Genomic DNA, 20,202 nt, shown 5'->3' with positions numbered 1-20,202 from the left:
ATAAGTGTTTTGTGAATTTTTTGGCTGTTTATCCTCAGACCCCCACATGACCAGTCCCTACCCCTAAGCCCCGCCCCCTCGAGCAGGCAACGGCGCGTCCCTATTTTGAGTTGAACCTTGTCTCTTGCGATATCCAATGGCGGACAGCCGCTTAAGCCTTTCCTCCTGTGATAGCTAATGCCGGTTCTCTACCTTGAGCCGCTCCTCTCGTGGTACCCAATGCCCTTCAGCTCTATATTATGCCCCTCCTCACTGGAGCGGGAGGCTATCAATGACGCGCCCCCTACAGTGACGCGCCCCCTACAGTGATTGGGCCTTCTTTCCTGTGGTAATCCAATAGCATGTTTCCTACTTAAGGCCCCTCCTCCTGTGGCGTTCTATGGCCCGCCCCTCTACCCTAAGCCCGGCCCCGAAGGAGCCTGGCTGCCTGCCTCTTCTCTCCCAGAGCGCCTGTTTCTCTCCTCCTACCTTTCCTCTTTCACCTCCCTTAACCTCCGTCCCCTCCCGTTAGGCTTCTGGGTCACGCCCCCTTGGCTCTATCCGTTATCCAATCCCGTTAACGTGCTCTGCTCCAACCCCTCTTCTCATTGGTCCCCCTGCTCCTCTATCCCCCGCACGTGGTCCTGAGCGACGGCGTCGCCCGCCCGTGACGGCCGGAAGGCGGGACTTCCGGCGAGGGGCAGGCCAATAAACACGCTCCGACCCGCTACCTAGGCCGTCGCCCCCGCCCCCTCGGCGCCCTGTTCCCGCCCCCGGCTTCGCCTCCCCTTGCCGCCGCTGCTGCCGCCGCCGCCGCTGCCCGTGCCGCTGCCGCTTCCCGCGGCCTGGGTCTCCCGCCGCCAGCATGCCGCACGCCTTCAAGCCCGGGGACTTGGTGTTCGCCAAGATGAAGGGCTACCCGCACTGGCCGGCCCGGGTGAGGCCGCGAGGGAGATGGGCCAGGCGACGGGGGGTTGGGGGTGGGGTGGGGCAGTAGGGGCCCCGGGCCTGAGGGACCCGCGCTCCCGGGGTCTGGGGGACTCCGGGCCCGAGGAACCCGCGCGCCGGGGGTCTGGGGGGACCCGGGCCTGGGGGACTCGCGTGCCTGGGGGTCTGGCGGTCCTCGGCCTGAGGAACCCTCGCGCGGGGATTGTGCGGGAACCTGGGCCAGGAGCGGTCCCGGGCCTGAGCAACCCGCGCGCCGGAGGTGCGGGGGGCCCCGAGCCTGGGGGACCCGCTCTGGGGGTCCCAGAGCCGAGGGGTATGGGGTTGAGGGACCTGGGGCCTGAGGAGCCAGGGTTCAAATCGGAAGGAGTTTGGTGGGTGTGAGGGGAGCTGAGGAATCTGGTATTTGAGAAGAGGGTTCAAACGAATGGGAAGGAGGTTCTCCGGGCTGAAGGACCTCTTTATGGGGGGCATCAAGAAGCCAAGTTCTGAGGGGCTGGGGGTCCTCAGCCACGTATGAAGGGGGCCTAGGGATAAGGGCTCCAGTAAGGGAGAATGGTTGAGGGTCAAGGTTGAGAGGTGCTCAGCAGGACCAGGGCTGGAAATAGGGCTGGGTGCTGTGCTTACAAGGTCGCTGGAGCGGAGGGGACTGGATCTGAAAATGTGGGGCATCAGAGACCGGAGATTGAAATAAGACTTGTTTGGGGGACCCTGGGGACTGGTGCCGCCCGTCCCCCAGGACTCCCCCGCCAGACCCTGGTGGAGGAAGCTGGTGGGGGCACAGGGTGGAGGGAGGGCTTGGGGTGGGTGGAGGCATGCTTGAATCAGAGGCCAGCCACGGGGACTCAAGCTGGAAAGAGAGAGCCCCTGAGGGAGGGGGCTGGGCCCAGGGGACTTTAGGGATCCCCTCTGGAGGAAGCTGGGATCCAGACAACCCAGATGATTCGAGGGGTCCAGTTCTGAAGGGAGTCTTGAGCGTGAGTCTCAGAACTGCAGAGTGGAGTTTCAGGCACTGTCTGTGGGGCAGGCCAGTGTGGAGGAGGGACCAGGAGGTTGTTGCCATCCCCAGGTCTAAGTCGCCCCAGGACTGAGGTTGGTGGAATATGCATGTTAGGACTGAAGGAATTTGGAGGGGGAGGCAGTAGAAGTATGAAGCTGAAGGCTCGGCTGGAACACAAGGAGCTCAGGAGTTGCCTGGGCAGTATTGTGGGGTGCCTGGAGATTTCATCCTCGTTCCCTGCCAGACCCTCCCTCCCTCTGGGTGGAAGTAAGCAGGAGGGCATCACACAGAGCTGGGCGTTTGGTTGCAGAGAAGCCGCCACAGGATGCCAGGAGTGGGCTCAGGGACTGCTAACTAGGCAGCCCTGAGCGTGCTCCTTAACAGGTGCTGCCGCTGAGATGTCTGTGCCTCAGGCTCAGAGGCGGGTCCTGGGTGAGGTCAGAGCAGAAGCGGGCCTGGAAGGCATGGCCGGCTGGTCGTCAGGGTGATGGAGTTTGGGGATGCGTCTGTGCAGGAGCGGGATGCTTGGGATGGGTGTTTGGGGCCCAGGGCCCAAGGACTTTGAAAAGTAGCCCAGAGAACTGAGGAAGGAAGCTGGGTGAGGGGGGCAGGGAAGGTTCCAGCAGCTCCCAGGCTTTGAAGAGGACGGGAAGGAATTAATGGGGACCAGAGAACCCACCCTAACCTGATTTGCTCGGGCTTACTTTCTTGGAAGCACCAGAGTGATAAAACTTTACGGGCACTTCCCTTCCTCCCAGAGTACCAGCTTCTCCCTCTCCTCCGCGCCCCCCTCCAGCTGGCTCTCTTAAGCCCAGAATGCTTCCAAGCACCTGATTGGAAGGGAAGGGGCTGCTAGCCTCCTGTGGGGAGATGACTGACAGCTGCTGGAGCCCATGGGCCTATAGGGAGAGGGTGGGACTTCCTGGATGCTCGGGGCCTGTCTCCTGCAGCCCACCCCCCACCCTCTGCATCCTTGGAGCTGCCAGCTGCAGCCTCTGGTAGACTGATCACCGATTGCCTCTTTGCGGGAGGGGGTCCCGTGGGAGGGTCCTGGGAGTTCACGGAAGCTGGGCTTGGTCCCAGCCCCTGGCTGCTCAGAGGACCGTATTTGGCTTTGCCCAGGTGAAATACCTACCTTGGGGGAAGAGAGAGCACCCTGGGGGGAGCGGACAGGTATACAATTGGGGGGGGCACGTTGCACAGAAGAAGGCAGATGCCTAATTGGAAGGTGATGCGTCTTCCTCTGTTGAAGGCTCCCCTCCTCCCAGCGTGCTTTCCCCCAAGTAACTTGGCTGTTTTCCTGGTCACTTCCTGGGTCAGTGGGTGAAGCTGTCCCCCACCCCCCAGCCACCCCCTGACTGGCCTATCACTGCAGATCGATGACATCGCCGACGGTGCCGTGAAGCCCCCGCCCAACAAGTACCCCATCTTCTTCTTTGGTACCCACGAAACGTAAGTGTCCCCCGCTGGGGGTGGATTTTTCCCAGCTGTTGCCTCCCGGGGTGGCCTGGCTCACCTGGGCTCGGCCCGTGGTTCTTTTCTCCAGAGCCTTCCTGGGACCCAAGGACCTGTTTCCCTACGACAAATGTAAAGATAAGTACGGGAAACCCAACAAGAGGAAAGGCTTCAATGAGGGCCTGTGGGAGATCCAGAACAACCCCCATGCCAGCTACAGTGCTCCTCTGGTGAGTCGGTGCCGGGGGTGGGAGGCTGGCGGGGGTCAGCGGAGCCCAGGTCAAGCAGGCACTCGAGCACGCTGGGGACCAGAGGTGGTCTTAGCTTGTCCCACAGAGAAAGGAGAGGCCTCTGGGACAGGGCTCCTCCTGCTGGGCGCCGCTGTTGTTTGGGGCCTCATCATTCTCCGTGAGGGCGGTCCTGGGCACTGTCGGGGTTGGAGCAGCATCCCTGGCCCCACCCACTCGATGCCAGGAGCTCCTTCTTTACCCAGTTGTGACAACCAAACACGTCTGCAGACATTGCCGAGTGTCGGGTGGAGGGGTGCAGGATCCCCCCTGGTGAGACCCACTGCTCTAGGATTAGCCTGAATGTGAAACAGCATCGTTAGAGCTCCTAAGAAACCTTTTGTTTTCTAAGGAGAAAAATTTTTTTCCTTTCAGTAACACCCTTTCCTTCCCCCATTACTGCCAGATTTCAGACTCAGAAAAAGGCTGTAGTTAGTAGACGTGAGAGCTCTTGCTCAGGTGGGAAAGAAGTGCTAAGAGTCACAGAGATGACATTCTCAGTGGCAAATCAGTGTTTGGAAACATTCAGGGAAAAAAGGGAATTTAGAGAAGTTGAAGTTAAATTCGTAAAAAAGCCGTGGAAAGCTGAGGAAGGATGGCAGAGGGGTGCCTTGCTCTGGGTGTTTTGGGGCGAGGTGCAGACAAGGGGAGTCGCGGGGAGGTGGAGTAGCCTGGCCTCAGCAGGGGTGGGCTCCAGGTGGGCCGGGAGACCTGGCGAATTGACTGCAGAGCTTGGAGCTCTGCTGTTAGGGAAGAAACGGACTTGCCGCGTGGTCTGTGGGCGGGGAAGCGGGAGTCGGAGAGGGTCTGGTTTGTGTGAGAGAAGGACCGAGTAGTTTTGTAGCATCTGGTCCTGCTTGAGAACTCGGGGTCTCGAGATGGTCTGGGTGTGCCTCTCCTGTGCCTTCCATCTACCCACCGACCCGGCAAACACTCCTGTGTAGACCCCGGCCGCACACATGCCATGTGCTGCACTAGGGACCAGGAATCCTAGGTGATGCAGACACGCCTCTTGCCTTCTGGGAGCTCACGATCTAGAACCTGGGGTCCGTTCGAGAGCTCTCTCCAGTGCTGAGGGTTTGGCAGCCTCTTCTCAGGGGTCCAGGCCCACGTTTCATGTGTGTGGTGTCTTTTACCTCCCGTGATGGGTCTGGGAGATGGACGTTCCCCCTGCTTTGGTCCCCACCGTCTCTCCAGGCTTTGCACATTCTCCACTTGGGTAAACGGATCGGAAGTTGCTGAAGGTAGCTGAGTTTCATGAGACCGTATTCTGGCCCCAGCTCAAGTGCTGGTTAGTCTCGTCCTAAGCTTATTGCCTCCTGGTGAATCATCACACCATTTAATGTTTATTACTCACCCTCAGCCTGTGAAGTACCATGTAGATGCCTGCCCTCAAGGAAATGAACTCAAAAATGGTGTAACCTTGACATTAAACCCGCCCCATACAGACTCCCCAGGTTGAGAAGTAGGTATAGGTGTGAGAGCATATTACTGCTGTTTGGTTCTCTGACCCATCTGTGCCTCCAAAAGAACATTGGGTTAAAAATGCAGATCCCTGGGCCCCACCCCGAGAGGTTTAGGTGTGGTAGTTTAGGGCTGAGGCCTGGGCACCTTGAGGTGGTTCATCCCCCGAGTTATCTAGATGCTTCTGATGGAGCCAGTCCACAACAGGCTTTTGGAAGCACCGCTTGGAGTGTGCCCGGACAGTCTGTCTTTTCATCCTATAAGGTTTTACTTTAGTTTTACGTTTCGAGTGGGAGTACAGACTCCTGGTACAAGACTGAAAAGTACAAAAGGGCATACGGTGAGGGATCAGCCCTGCCTCGCGGCCATTCTGTTTAAGTTTCCTCTCAAGGTAGCCCTAGCTACCAGTTCCTTGTGTGTCCTTCCAAGATTCTTTGTTCATGTAAAACCCTACATAGCTTGCTTTTTTGAAGCATGTAATGCTCCGCTTGGCTTTATTCCCCCAATTGGTCTCCCTCGTCTGTGCAGAGAACAGCTTCATTCTTTTTGACAGCCTTAGCTCACTGTGCTCCCACCAGGAGTGTACGGCAGGGCCTGTTCCCGCACCCTCCTGCCAAGCCAGGAGGTGGAAAAACGGTATCTCAGTGCGGTTCCAGCTATATCCAGTAATCCCAAGATGGGCTGGGTAGGTGGAATCTTTTCCGTCTTACAGCTGAGCACGCTGAGGCCCGGAGTGTTTGCTTGATTGCCGGGAAGGACCCAGCTAGAACGTGAGGCCTCAGAGACCTGGACCAGGGTTTTTCAACTTCTCTCCCTCTCCGTGGGGCGTCCTAGGCACTGTGGGCTGTTGAGCAGCATCCCTGGCCCCGCCCACTCGATGCCAAGACACCCCCCCCCCCCAGCATCTTGAAAATTTGAATGTCTCTAGACATTGCTAAATGCCCCCTCGGGGAAAGAATCATCCCTTGTTGAGAAGGATTGACCTAGAAGGATCCCAGTTGATACATCCTCGTGACCTGATAGAGGAGGTAAAGGGACCTGTCCCGGTAGCTGGTTCGAGCTGAGCTGGAACTAAAACCCAGGCCTCCCGTCTCCCAGGCTGAAGTTCTTTTCTGGTCGGTACAAGCCAGGTGGGGTCCTGGAGGGGCAGGTGGGCACAGAGAAGTACCTCTACACATGGATCCTGGGGTAAGAGCCCTGCTGTGTGGATGCGTGGACCTGGGTTCGAGGCCTGGCTCTTCCTCCTGTTCACCGTGTTCTTTGGGGTTTGATTGACGTCACCTCTCGGAGCCTCAGTTTCCTCATCTAAAACAGAGGCTCAGGGTACGACAAGCTCTCATGGGGCTGTCGGGGGAACACGGTGAGCCAGTGCACATCAGGCACCCGGCACAGGGGTGCAAGGTGTTGGGGACCGAGGAGGCCAGGCTGGGCCTGACCTTCCCTTTCCACCTCTGTCACCCTCCCGACCCATTAAGACAGTGAGAGGGGGCTTCCCTGGGGCTCCAGGGGTTAAGACTCTGCACTCCCAATGTAGGGGACACGGGTTCGATCCCTGGTCGGGGAACTAAGATCCCGCATGCCGCGCCGTGAGGCCAAAAAAAAAAAAAAGAGAGAGACAGTGAAAGAGACCAACACTCATCACTCATCTCACTCAACCAGTGGGTCTCGGGATGGTTGCAGGTCAGCTGGCTCTTGGCCTTTATTTCCTGGTTCCTCTCCGAGCCACCAGTGTTCCTGGCCTCCAGACGTCTCCATGGGGATCGGATTTCCCAAAACTTTTGCTGGCAGGTAGTTAGGTCTCATGGGCCGAGCCCAGGAGATACAGAGTTCCTGGCTTTATCCCCAAAGCACAGTGCGGGGCAAGTCACTTACCTTCCCGGAGACCTTGTTTCCCCACTTAGGGAACATGCCCACTCGTCCCAGTCGCCTCCCCAGCTGTCGAGGTGCACATCCGGCCACAGTTGGTTGAGCGCTTAGCAGAAGCAAGCCGGGGTTTGTAACAGGCAGTAGCTGTGTCCAGTGGGCCAGGCTTCAGGGCCCAGCAGAGCTGGCTTGCACCCCAGCTCTGTCGCTTAGTCGCCGTGTGATCTGGCTCCATCACGCCGCCTTTTGCCTCGTCTGCAGAGTGAGAATGACAGCTCCCCACATGTTACATGGAGAGAGATGATTCCTCGTGTCTGCTAGCTCTCACTGCCACGAGGCTGACTCCGTTCCTCCCGCAGACGATCAGCAGGGTCCTGGACCCTCCATTTAGTCATTCACACTCCAAGCTGCTGTTTCCCCCGTGAAGAACCGGGGACGTCCTTTCCCTTCTCCACTCACCAGGGGTGCCCCAGAGAAAAGTGACGCCCCGGAGGAGAGGCGTGAGGGAAATCCACCTGACAGTCTGATGGTTCTCTCTCAGTGTTTCAGGTTTGGGGCTTCACCTACTTCGTGTGGCACTTTTTACCCTTTTTTTTTTTTTAATTTTTGGCTGTGCCACACGGCATGCCAGATCTTAGTTCCCCAACCAGAGATTGAACCCATGCCCCCTGCAGTGGAAGCATGGAGTCTTAACCACTGGACCAGCAGGGAATTTCCCTGTGTCATATTTTAGATCCCACATATAAGTGATATTGTACGGTATTTGTCTTTCTCTTCCTGACTTACTTTGCTTAGTATGATCATCTCTAGGTCCATCCATGTTGCTGCAGATGGCATTATTTCATTCTGTTTTACGGCTGAGTAATAGTCCAATGTGTATACGCACCACATCTTCTTTATCCATTCATCTGTTGATGGACATTTAGGTTGTTTCCGTGTCTCGATTATGGTAAATAGTGCTACTGTGAACATAGAGGTGCGTGGATCTTTTCGAATTATAGTTTTCTCTGGACATATGCCCAGGAGTGGGATTGCTGGATCATGTGGTAGCTCTATTCTTAGTTTTTTGAGGAACCGCCATATTGTTTTCCATGGTGGCTGCAACCACTTTACATTCCCCCCCCACCACAGTGTAGGAGGGTTCCATTTCCTCCACACCCCCTCAACTCTGGTCTGCTCACATGGCCGTGGTCGGTCTCCCACTAGATTGTAAGCTCCCCAGGGGCAGGGCCACGTCTGGGCGCTCCCACCTCCCTAGCACAGTGCCTGGCACCTGGCTGCTGCTCACAGACGGCAACTGAGTGTGCAGACAAGACCGGCACGCGGCTAGCACCGAAGAAGTGCCATCTACGTGTCTGCTATTTTTGCGGCTGTTAGCGCCTGAGCAGGCATTGTGGCTAAAACAGAAACAGAAGTGCCTGGAAGTTCGCGCCCAGAGGTCCTGTCCTAGGTCATTTTCCTCCTCATTAGTAATTGCAATAATAATCATGTTTACAAAAAGCAAACCTCGATGGACCTCCTGCCAGTCTGGGCACTGTCCTCAGTACATGCCAGTTCTGTCTCACCCTCGCCACAGCCCTGTGAGGCCAAGGTGGTGTCAGCCCCATTGCTCAGATGGGGGATGAGGCACACAGGGGCTTAAGTCACTGGCCCAGGGTCTGCCCTCAGATCCTGCAGTGCTTGAATCCTAGTGGCTAGCCCACACGTGCCCATCTCGCCCTGCCGCATCAGTCCTCAGAGCTTTCTGTTTTGTTTTGTTTTTTAATATTGTTTGGCCGTGCCGCACGGCGTATGGGATCTTAGTTCCCCTACCAGGGGTTGAACCCACGCCCCCTGCATTGGGAACACAGTGTCTTAACCACTGGACCGCCAGGGAAGTCCCCCTTGGAGCTCTCTGAGCCTCAGTTCCTGCATTTGGAGAGCGAGCAGGCCAGACCCTGACACTTGAGACCCGGCCAGTGGCTGCTGCCCTGTGGGCCATGCCTGGTGGTGACCTGCTGTCTCTGTCCCCACCCCCAGCCGGTGAGCTCCTCCGACAGTGAGGCCCCTGAAGCCGATCCGGCAGTTGGCAGTGAGGACGACGAGGACCGGGGGGTCATGGCGGTCACAGCCGTGACCGCTGCAGCCGCCAGCGACAGGATGGAGAGTGACTCGGACTCGGACAAGAGCAGTGACAACAGCGGCCTCAAGCGGAAGGCGGTGGCCTTGAAGGTAGGGGCGCGGGGGTGGGGCGGGCACAGCCGGCCTGTGGGGGGCTCCCTGCTCCCTCCACAGGTTCCGTCTGGCCGTCTGCTCTTCTCCTTCTCCGGCCTTTGCTTCTTTCAGTTTTTAGTACATTCACAAAGTTGTGCCAGCATCCCCTCTGTCAGTTCTAGAACTTTCCATCACCCCAAAAAGAAACCCCGTCCTCACTGGCAGTCCCCCCACATCCCCACCCTCATTCCCTAGTACCCAGGAATCTGCCTCTGTGGAACTTGTCTGTTCTGGATGTTTCCCATCAGTGGAATCACACACTGTGTGTCCTTCTGTGCTGGCTTCTGTCACTGAGCATCGTGTCCTCAGGGTCCATCCACGTGGTAGCGAGTGTCAGGGCTTCTCTCCTTTTCATGGCTGAGCGATATTCCCGGGTATGGCCCGACCACACTTTGTTTATCTGTCATCCGTTTATGGACGTTCGGGTTGTTTCCACTTTGGGGCCATCACAAATAACGCTGCTGGGAACATTCGTGTACAAGTTTTTGTGTGGATGTGAGTTTTAAGTTCTCTTGGAGAGATTCTCTTTCCTGCCTTTTTTCCCCTCTCGTCTGCCTTTTGACTGCTTCCGAATATTTCGGTGCAGAATGAAAGGACCGGGACCTAGCAGCAAATTCTTTTTATAGAGTAAGGCATTGTTTCTATGATTTTTAAAAATAACATTTGCTTTTGGTTCCATTTATAACAATAAGCCATGCTCATCGTAGATAAGTTAGAAGATGTGAAAAGCATAAAGAAGCCGGTGAAAAATGCCCGAACTATCTGAGGGGGTTTCTGCGCCAAGGACTAGAAACATCCTGATGTGTTTCTCTGTGATCTTGTGTGTGCCTCACGGGCGGGGTGGGTATGTAAAGTATGGAATTGGCAATCACGCACGTAATGTGTCTTGCTGTTTTTCCACCTAATAGATGAGCATTTCCTTGTCCTTAAACGTTATGATTATTTTTTAATATTTTATTTATTTATTTATTTGGCTGTGTCGGGTCTTAGTTGTGGCACGCGGGCTCTTCGTTGTGGCGTGCAGACTTCTCTGTAGTTGTGGCACGTGGGTTCAGTAGTTGCAGCACGTGGGCTCTCTAGTTGTGGCGTGTGCCGGCTCTAGAGCGTGCAGGCTTAGTTGCCCCGCAGCATGTGGCGTCTTACTTCCCCGACCAGGGGTTGCACCCCCGTCCCCTGCATTGGAAGGAGGATTCTTTTTTTTTTCTTCTTCTTCTTTTTTCTTTTTTCCTTTAACATCTTTATTGGAGTATAATTGCTTTACAATGTTGTGTTAGTTTCTGCTGTATAACAAAGTGAATCAGCTATATGCACACGTATATCCCCATATCCCCTCCCTCTTGCGTCTCCCTCCCACTCTCCTTATCCCCCCCCTCTAGGTGGTCACAAAGCACCGAGCTGATCTCCCTGTGCTATGCGGCTGCTTCCCACTAGCTGTTTTACATTTGGTAGTGTATATAAGTCCATGCTACTCCCTCACTTCGTCCCAGCTTACCCGTCCCACTCCCCGTGTCCTTAAGTCCATTCTCTACGTCTGTGTCTTTATTCCTGTCCTGCCCCTAGGTTCTTCAGAACCTTTTTTTTTTTTTTTAGATTCCATATATATGTTAGCATACGGTATTTGTTTTTCTCTTTCTGACTTACTTCACTCTGTATGACCGATTCTAGGTCCATCCACCTCACTACAAATAACTCAGTTTTGTTTCTTTTCATGGCTTATTCCATTGTATATATATGCCACATCTTCTTTATCCATTCATCTGTCAATGGACACTTAGGTTGCTAGAAGGCAGATTCTTAGCCACTGGACCACGAGGGAAGTCCCTGGCATCGTTTAGAAGTCCCTGTTGTTTCTGCTTACAGCTACTGAAGGAGTTAGACAGAAATATCTTGAAAATAAATGGCCCCCCCATCCTACCTCTTAGGTATTAACCACTACTTGTAGGTCAGTATGTATTCAGGTTTTGTTTTTTTGGGTTTTTTGGCCAACTTTGCGTTAAATGAATATAAGTCATTATTACAACACCTTTCCCCCACACTAGGGAGGCATTTAGATGACCTCTTCCCTCGTAACCCAGCACCCTAGCTGGGAACACACCTATTGGTGTTCCTTTCCCCATTTTGGGGGGTGTGGCTATGGCTTTCTGCCAGGTCAGCTTTGTGCTCTCTCTCTCTAGTTAACGTTCTTTTGTCACTGTTTTTCTGTGTGTCCACCATCTCTTCACGTGGTCTCCTTCTGTGCATTTCTGTGTCCTAATCTCCTCTTCTTATAAGGACCCCAGTCATATTGGGTCAGGGCCACCCTAATACCTCATTTTACTTTAATTATCTCTTCAAAGACCCATCTCCAAATAGTCACATTCTGGGGTCCTGGGGGTCAGGTCTTCATTGTATGCGTTTTGGGGGAACACAGTGCAGCCCATCGTACCCTGGCCTTGGTCAGGCCCCGGAGGAGGTGAGATGCTCTCAGTAAGTGCTTGTGACGAGAACCAGCGAGTCTGGGCTGTAACGGGACAGAGGCAGAGGTGCATCGTACCTAAACCCACACCCTGACGGGGAGGACCAGGCGTCAGTGGGCTGAGATCTGTGTCCAAAGCTCAGTCCTCTTTGCCTCCTCAGTTCTTCCTTTATACAGTTTCTTAAATTGGCTTCTTTGAGTGAGCATCTGGGAGTCTGTGAACCCCTGAAACCGAATTCAGAATTGTATGTATGTGTGTGTTTAAAAAATCTTTCTTATTGAGGTGAAATTCACATAAAAAAATTAACGGTTCTGAAACGTACAACTCAGTGGCATTTAACAGAAGTGGTACAACCACCACCTCTATCTAGTTACAAAACATATGTGTATGTGTTTTTCTGGGGGAAGGATTCCTGGTTTGTATTCTTTATTTTTTTTAATTGTAGTAAAATACACACAACATGAAATTCACCATCTTAACCATTTTTAAGCGCACAGTTCAGTAGCATTTTACATTCACATCGCTGGGCAACCATCCCTACCATCCATCTCCAGAACTTTCTCATCTTCCCAAACTGAAACTCTGTCCCCATGAAACCCTGACTCCCCCTCCCCCTCCCCCCAGCCCCCACCATCTACTTCCTGTCTCTGTGGCTCTGACTCTCTAGGGATCTCCTGTGAGTGGGATCACAAAGTATTTGTCCTTCTGTGTCTGGCTTCTTTCACTGAGCATCATGTCTTCTAGGATCAGTATCCCTGGTTTTTATCAGATTCTCAAAAGGGTCCCTGCCCTCCTCCCCGCAAAGTTTCCCGAGCACACGGGCTTTCTCAGTTCCTGATGTGTCCGGGCTGCTCCCCTTCCAGATGTCGGTCTCAAAACGAGCTCGAAAGGCCTCCAGTGACCTGGATCAAGCCAGCATGTCTCCATCCGAGGAGGAGAACTCGGAAAGCTCCTCCGAGTCAGAGAAGACCAGTGACCAGGTGAGCAGCTGGCCGGACCCTGGGCAGGCGCCCAGGGGGAGGGATGCACGGGGGGGGGGCGGGGGGGGGGCGAGGGGTGGCCGGCTGGTGGGCAGCACGTCCAGCTCCCTTCTCTCTGCCCAGGACTTCACCCCCGAGAAGAAAGCCGTGGTCCGGGCCCCACGGCGGGGTCCCCTTCCAGGACGGAAGAAAAAGGTACGGGTGTTTTATTTTGTTCCCACACACCGGCCGGTGGAAGCTCCTCAAGCATCTCCCCACGGTCACCAGCCACCGTCTGAGGTCGGGGTCAGTCCGTTTTGGAGGAGGGGAGGCTGTAGGCCCCAGGGAGACCCCGGGGCCCGCTGACATCCGCCTCCACCTTCACTCATGGCTTTGGCCCATGGTTTCCAAGCGCCGTGTGCGCGGAGCACCTCCCCGGAGCAGGAGGCCGCTGCTGCCCCCGAGAGGGCCTTAGAGGCCGGTTTGGAAAACGGGATGCTGGCATCGGAGGGGGGCAAAGCACTCTGAGGGGCCCCATGAGAGAGAGAATGCACGCGTGCGCACACCCGTGTGCAAGTGTGATGTATGTGCGTGTGTGTTGTGCGCAGGCAGGCATGTATGAGCGTGTACAAGTGTGTTGTGTGTATTGTGTGTACACAAGTATGTGTGCATGAGCGTGTGAGTGTGGGGTGTGTGTGTGTGTCTGGGGTTCTGGGCCAGAACGAAGGGTTGTGGGTTTGGGCGGGGTGGGGCGCTGCAGGCACGCCTGGGGTCGCCCTCGCCCTGGCTGCTCTCACCTCCCCGGGCCTCCCCCAGAAGGCGCCGTCAGCCTCCGACTCGGACTCCAAAGCAGAATCAGACGGGGCCAAGGCTGAGCCTGCGGCCGTGGCGAGGTCGGCGTCCTCCTCCTCCTGCTCGTCCTCCTCCGACTCGGACGCGTCCGTAAAGAAGCCTCCTCGGGGCAGGAAGCCAGGTAGGCCGGCTGGGGGGTGCTGCCCTGGGCCTGCGCCTGGCCTGGCGGTGGGGGGGGAACTCCCACCGAGAGACGCGGGAGAGGCCACCCCGCCCCCGCTCTTCCATAGCCGAGAAGCCTCCCCCCAAGCCCCGTGGGCGGAAACCGAAGGCTGAGCGGCCACCGACCACCTCGAGCAGCGACAGGTGGGTGCGGGGCCCTCGGGGCGGGGGCGCGGGCAGGCCAGGACGGGAGCCCTAACCGGTCCTCACCCTCAGCGACAGCGACGAGGTGGACCGCATCAGCGAGTGGAAGCGCCGGGACGAGGAGCGGCGCCGCGAGCTGGAGGCGCGGCGGCGCAGGGAGCAGGAGGAGGAGCTGCGGCGGCTGCGTGAGCGCGAGAAGGAGGAGAAGGAGCGGCGGCGCGGGCGGGAGCGCGGGGAGGCGGCGCGGGCGGGCAGCGCCGGAAGCAGCGGCGACGAGCTCAAGGACGATGACGAGCCCGTCAAGAAGCGCGGCCGGAAGGGCCGGGGCCGGGGCCCCCAGTCCTCCTCCGACTCGGAGCCCGAGGCTGAGCTGGACAGAGAGGTGCGTCCGGCGGCGTCCGTGCAGCAGCCGTTGTGTGCGGGGCGCCAAGCGGTCAGGGAGACACAGAGAGCCCGCTGTTAAGGAGCTGACACTTGAGGGAGGGGGACAGGCAGCGGACCACCTGAGGATGGTGTGTGGTGCCAAGGAGATGGAAGCCAGGGCGGGGTGTGAGCTGCGGGGGCGAGAGGGTTTCCATCGCAAAGAGGGCAGACCTCAGAGGCTTCAGGCGGGCAGCCGACCTTAAGTAAGGATCTGAATGAAGTGAGAAGATATCTTGGGGAGAGGCATTCCTGGCCGAGCGCACGGCCCGTGCAAAGGCCCTGGGGCAGGACCGTGCCTGGTGTGTTGGAGGAACAGCCAGGAGGCCCGTGTGTCTGGAGCAGAGTGAGCGAGGGGGAGAGAGTGAGGAGGGGAGGGCAGGGAGGGGAAGGGGTAGGTCGTACAGGGCCTTGTGGAGGACTTGGGCTGTTACCCCAAGGGAGGTAGGTGGGACCCTGGAAGGCTGTGGGCAGAGGAGGGGTGGGTGCTCACAGGTGCCCTCTGGCTGCTGCGGGGGAACGGCTTGTGGGGTAAGCATGGGAGCAGTTCGGCCTCTGGTGCATGTTGGTGGTGACCCTTAGCACCGTGTGTGACCGCAGGGCGTCAGCTCCCTGTCCTCCTGGCTCTCACAGGCCAGTCTGAGTCCAGGAATCCGAGCCCCCCGGGCCCATCACCTTCTGGTCCGAGCCCAGGATCCCACTCGATAGGGGTGGGGGAGCCGAACAATGCCCTGTTCTCTCTCCACTGCTCTCCATTTTGTCACAAAAGGGGGACCAAGTTCCCTGGCACAGGTGGTGTGTTGCTCGGCAAGAGGAATGCAGTGGGGCTGCCCCACTGTTGGGTGATCCTTTCAGACCCTGAGAAGCTGCTGCCCGGGGATGGACTGGACACGGGATCCATCCTGCCCAGTCTATCAGCTCCCATCAGGCGAAGGTGATAGCAGGGAATGTCACACTGTGTCTCTAAGGGAACAGCTCAGGGGTCTGGGGCAGCCCCACGCCGCCTGCCGCTCCAGCCCCTCCCTTTCTCTGGTTGCTACAGGTGAAGAAATCAGTGAAGAAGTTGCACCTGCAAAGCACAGAGCCCGCGCGGAGACCCAGCCAGAAGGAGAAGAGAGGGCGCCCCGAGGAGAAGCCCCGGGCCAGGTCCGTTCCTGCACTGCCACTCCTCCCATAGCCCCCTGGGGGTCCCCACATCTCAAGGGAGGGCCCCAGCTTCTGAATCTAGTCTTTGAGACTGAATCCAGTTGAAGTGTCTGGTTCTTGGGGCCCCATCAGGTTATGTAGGAGTCACTGCCAAGGTCTGTGGTCCTTCCCCAGGGCAGGCCTCTCCCCCCAGGGTGACCCTGCTCCCAGGGGACACCAGGCAGTGTCCTGGGACATCTGTGGTGGTCACGTGGGGGCGGTTCCTGGGATCCAGTGGGTGGAGCCAGGGAGGCTGCCCCTCTCCCCACAGTGCCCAGGATGGAGCCCCACAGAGGATGACCCGGCCCCCGTGTCGCCAGTGCTCAGGGGGCGAGACTGTCCCCAGACCAGTGGTTCTCAGGCATTTTAAAGTCCAAGGCCCACTGAGGTGGGAGCACAGAGCCCATCTCCCTGCCCACTTTCTATGTGGAATCCCAGCCATCAGTAAACAAACCTGCCCCGTGGGAATATGGCAGCCAGGCTGCCGAGCAGGATGTAGAATCGAAGGCTCGGTGACATGCCAGCTGCCGTTTCCCAGCATCATATCAGAGTAACTCATGTGCTGGGGTCTACGTAACTAGCCACTCACCCTTAACCACCTGTTAAAAAAAAAAAAAAAAAATTCTGGGCTTTCACATTATTTACTTCCTAGAGGAAGGGTTATGTCTTGGGTCCCCTCGGGTGCTGCCCTAGACCAGGTCAGGCGGGCCTTGAGCCTCCTCCTCCCAGCCTCCCGGGCCTCCTGATGGTTTCCTTCTGCAGCGGCCATGGGTCCCCCCACAGGCCCCCGGCCCTCAGTGGGGGCATTGGTCAGGGGCCTTCTAAGGGTGCGACTCTCCACAGGCCCGCGAAAATGGAACGGACCCGGAAGCGGTCGGAAGGGTTCCCACCAGACCGGAAGGTTGAGAAGAAGAAAGGTGAGGGGCCAGCTGCCCAGCCCTGGTTGCAGCCTGAGGTCGCCGAACGGGAGGAGGGACGGCCCTGGAGGAGCCGGCTCCCATCACCAGGGACCCCGCTCAGGCCTGGGCGCTGCCTTCTCTCTTGGCCACAGAACCTTCCGTGGAGGAGAAGCTTCAGAAGCTGCACAGCGAGATCAAGTTCGCCCTGAAGGTTGACAATCCGGTGAGACCTTCCTCGGGGTGCAGAGGTCATGTCTCAGTTCCCCTGCCCCCTCATCGCTCGAGCTCCCTTAGAAGTCTGGGGACGCTGAGGCAAAGCCAGGCCGCACGCGCAGGGCAGGGTCCTTGTTCACATGGGCGCCCACCAGATAAGGGCCCAGCTTGGCCTCCTGGGTGCAGTGCTCTGCGTTCCCACCAGGTGGTGCCACACGAGGCCCCAAGACCCCTCGAGTTCTGGGTGCTTCACCACTGTCCCCGGGGCTCCCTGTTGCTCAGCCCAGGGTGTCCTTCTCTGCCCTCTTGGGCCCCCTAGAACCCCCGCAGCTAGGCGCTGGCCCTCCTCACTGCCCTTGCTGCCCTGCAGGATGTGAAGAGGTGTCTGAACGCATTAGAGGAACTAGGGACCCTGCAGGTGACCTCACAGATCCTCCAGAAGAACACGGACGTGGTGGCCACATTGAAGAAGGTGTGGCGGGAGCCCAGGGGTTGAAGGGGCTGGTGGTGGGGCTACGGGTCTGCTCGGGGCGCTGGGCTTCCGGCCACGGCCGCCTGTGGTCAGCGAGGAGGAAGCCATGAGCATGGGAGGCGCTGCGGGGTGCGGTGATGGGGGAGGGTCTCGGGCGGGGGGTGAGGAGGCTGCGCCCCCTGAGCCAGGCCTCTTGGTGGGCCAGATCCGCCGCTACAAGGCCAACAAGGAGGTGATGGAGAAAGCTGCGGAGGTCTACGCCCGGCTCAAGTCTCGGGTCCTGGGACCAAAGATCGAGGCTATCCAGAAGGCGACCAGAACTGGGCCGGAGAAGGCCGAGGAGATACTGGCCGGAGAGGAGGCCCCTGCGGAGAGGGCGGAGGACGAGGCGAGCACTGGTGAGGAGCTGGCAGGAGGGGTGCCGAGCAGACTGCCCAGGTGGCGCCATCTGTTGGCACTCGCTGCGCAGGCTGGCTGTGTCCCCAAGGCAGCTGGTGTCTGGGCCACACGCCCCTGTGCTGCTCATAGGCTCCATCCAGACCCTCAGAGCCAGGTAGCAGGGGAGGCTGTGTGTGTGTGGCCAGGTGCGCGAGCGTTTCTGGGACGGGCGGTCGCAGAGGTCTGGGAGGGGAGGGCCACAGGTGGGCTGAGAGGAGCAAGGGCGTCTGTGGCAGGGACAGTGGCTGCGGGGACAGGAGAGCGTTCTTTCCTGCTGGGGTCATGCGGTCCTGGTGAGACATGTTTGGAGCAGCCCTTAAGACCAGCACCGAGAGGGCTTAGCCGAAGCCGAGGCTGCCCGGGGGAGAGCACAGAGGGGGCGTCTCTCCTTACGTCTGTTTGGACACGGCCGTGGCAGGCTTTTCCCCAGTGTTGCCCACGGCCATTCGTTTACTGGCCCCTCCCATCTCCAGGCCGCGTGGACGGGCCAGGGGCCGGCTGGAGGAAGAGCCCCACGCGGCCGCGGCCCCCGTGTGTCCGGTGGCTCGGAGGTGCGGGTGAATTCAGGTGCACAGGCGGGTGCTTGCACGCTGCTCGCTCTCTGCAGGCAGGTTGCCCCACAGCGTCCCACGAGCCTCTCTCCCCACAGATCTCTCGGCCCCTGTGAACGGCGAGGCGACGTCCCAGAAGGGGGAGAGCATGGAGGACAAGGAGCCGGAGGAAGGACAGAACTCAGAAGAGGGGCCAGGGGGCGGCTCCTCTGAAGATCCATCACACAACGAGTAAGTGTCGCTGGGGCCGCAGAGGCGACTTCCGGAGAAGGCAGCCCGGTGTCTGAGCTGCTCCCAGTTGGGTAAGGCCCGAGGGACATCAGTCTCCCGCACGCTGACTGACCCCCAGGCCCCTCGGAGGGAGCTCGGGGCCAGCTGGCCTGGGCCTGAGCTGTCGGAGGGTGGCTCCCTCCTGACACCCGCCACGGGAGCCGGGGCTGCAGGCAGGCAGGGGGAGGTTGGGGGCGAGGGCTGTTGGTCTCTGTAGGTGGAAGGAAGGAGACAGACGGCGAGGGGCCTGCTCACCCCTGCCCGCCCGTGCTGTCCTCCACCAGCAGCGCGCGGGAGGGCCCCGACCTGGACGGGCCTGGGAAGGAGCGGCAGGAGCGAGAGAGGCTGCGGGTGGACTCGGAGTCCCTGGACGACGAGGACAGCTGAGCCGGGTGGCCAGTGGCCGGGCCCCGCCGCCACTCGCAGCTGCCCCGAGGCCTGCCTGGCTCCTTCCCGGCACCCAGGGAACAGAGAACTGTTGGGGAGACGCTGTGTTGTTCGTATTTGTCCCCCTGGGGTTTTTTTCTGCCTAATTTCTGTGATTTCCAACGGACATGAAATGACTATAAAGGGTTTTTTTAATGAAAAAAGTTGCTTTTATTGGCTTGGTTTTCTAGCATCACTGGTTTGCAGTTGTCAAGGGGCCATCCAGGGACAGAGGGTTTTAAGCCATAGGGTCACCGTGAGCGGCGAATATATTTTGGTTCTGACGGTGCTCCAGGCCCTGCAGGGCTGACGGGGGCAGTGAGCAAGGCCTTTCCAAAAGTACCAGGAGGGATGCTGAGGGCTGTCTGTTGTCGTCGATGTGCACAGGGCGTGGGTGTTGGGGGCAGGCCTCGCTGTGTGACCTGGGCCGAGTGACGCCCCACACTCTGGGCTTCTCTGTGCTCACCTGTCGCTTGGATTCAGATGGGGGATGTGTGTGTGTGGCGCCCAGCCAGGCACCTGCACATGGCGGTTGCTGGTTAAACGGTGGCCTCGACCGTGTGTCCCCTGTCCTGCCGGTGGCTGAGCCCCTCTGTCCCGGCTGAGAGAGAGGCGTGGTGTGGTTTTGCTCCCTGGGCCTGGCGTACCGCCCCCGCCCCCTGCCCTTGCCCCGTTTGGTTTGGTCTGGTTTGGTTGGATTGGAGGCTGTCGCTGAGCTCGGTTTCCATGAACGACTGTTTCCAGTGTCACCCCCTCCGATGGCTGTCCGTGATGGGGAGTGAGGAAGGAAAGGCTCGGGGAAGTTCCCGGACTGGTCCCCGTGTCTTGCCTCGGCCAGCTCCTGTGGCGCAGGGCCCCTTGTGGCCCCTGGCAGCCGTGGTGACCCTCTGGGGAGAGCTGGCCCATCCGTCCCGGGGCTTGGGGCACCTGGTGATTTCTGAGAAGCAGGGCCGCTTCGCTTCCTCCGTCAAGGAGGCGGCCAGATAGGGGGGGCTGCAGGCGTGGAAAGGGGGGGCTTGACAAGCCTCGGGCCGCTGGACTTCTGACGCAGCAGCTCCCTCAGCATCTCCCGGGGAACAGGGGGACGGGCCCGCTGTTGTCCCACTTTCCCATGTGCAGCCCACCTCGCAGGGCGCCCCAAGGATCCAGGGAGAGCACGGCAGGAAGGAAGGGGCCCTTGTCCAGGGGCTGCTTGTCTCCGGCCTGGAGCACGTGACTGAGACCTGAACGTGTGTTGAGCACGTTTTTCTGTGTTTTTTTTTTTTGGCCGCGCCTTGTGGTTTGTGGGATCTTAGTTCTCCAACCAGGGATCCAACCCGCACCCTCGGCCGTGAAAGCACAGAGTCCTTACCACTGGACCACCTGGAGTCCCTCGAGCAGATTTTGTCACGTGCTCCCTAGGGCCCCATCCCGTGTGAGGGAGCCCCTTTATTCCTTCATCGGCAGCCTCTGGGCCCAGGGACCTGAGAACATCATCTGTGGGGGTCCTTGTGATCACCCAGGACCAGG

At 58.4% G+C, this 20,202-nt stretch overlaps 1 protein-coding gene across 3 annotated transcripts; it reads left to right on the top strand.

Moving 5' to 3' along the window:
- The first annotated feature begins 732 nt into the window (after window positions 1–732).
- On the top strand, window positions 733–18,865 carry HDGFL2 (HDGF like 2). 3 transcript variants are annotated; one of them, XM_022557338.3, is made up of 16 exons: window positions 733–916; window positions 3,300–3,376; window positions 3,471–3,609; window positions 9,013–9,204; window positions 12,566–12,682; window positions 12,806–12,877; window positions 13,481–13,634; window positions 13,744–13,819; window positions 13,892–14,201; window positions 15,282–15,385; window positions 16,268–16,341; window positions 16,476–16,546; window positions 16,907–17,008; window positions 17,214–17,406; window positions 18,096–18,228; window positions 18,552–18,865. In XM_022557338.3, the coding sequence occupies exons 1-16, from the start codon at window positions 845–847 to the stop codon at window positions 18,652–18,654; spliced, it is 1,989 nt and encodes a 662-aa protein (XP_022413046.2). In that variant the 5' UTR covers window positions 733–844; the 3' UTR covers window positions 18,655–18,865. The 3 variants fall into 3 exon arrangements, with proteins under 3 accessions (XP_022413046.2, XP_022413045.2, XP_022413044.2); XM_022557337.3 differs by having other exon boundaries at window positions 13,478–13,634; window positions 18,555–18,865; XM_022557336.3 differs by having other exon boundaries at window positions 741–916; window positions 13,478–13,634.
- The last annotated feature ends 1,337 nt before the right edge of the window (window positions 18,866–20,202 follow it).

Source organism: Delphinapterus leucas, unplaced genomic scaffold (genome assembly GCF_059928025.1).
Source record: "Delphinapterus leucas isolate spDelLeu-1000000601 "Yukka" unplaced genomic scaffold, BTC_Dleu_Yukka2 spDelLeu_asBTCV2_sq25, whole genome shotgun sequence".
In the NCBI taxonomy this organism is placed as follows: Eukaryota; Metazoa; Chordata; class Mammalia; order Artiodactyla; family Monodontidae; genus Delphinapterus; species Delphinapterus leucas.
This window is presented reverse-complemented; position numbering and strand designations above follow the sequence as displayed.

What these genes read in the sequence shown, in the direction of transcription:
- HDGFL2 (XM_022557336.3), top strand. Translation starts at nt 845, where the DNA reads ATGCCGCACGCCTTCAAGCCCGGGGACTTGGTGTTCGCCAAGATGAAG. An exon ending in AGGCTGAGCTGGACAGAGAG is followed by an intron (nt 14,202 to 15,281) that starts GTGCGTCCGGCG and finishes TGGTTGCTACAG; the next exon opens with GTGAAGAAATCAGTGAAGAA. An exon ending in TGGTGGCCACATTGAAGAAG is followed by an intron (nt 17,009 to 17,213) that starts GTGTGGCGGGAG and finishes TTGGTGGGCCAG; the next exon opens with ATCCGCCGCTACAAGGCCAA.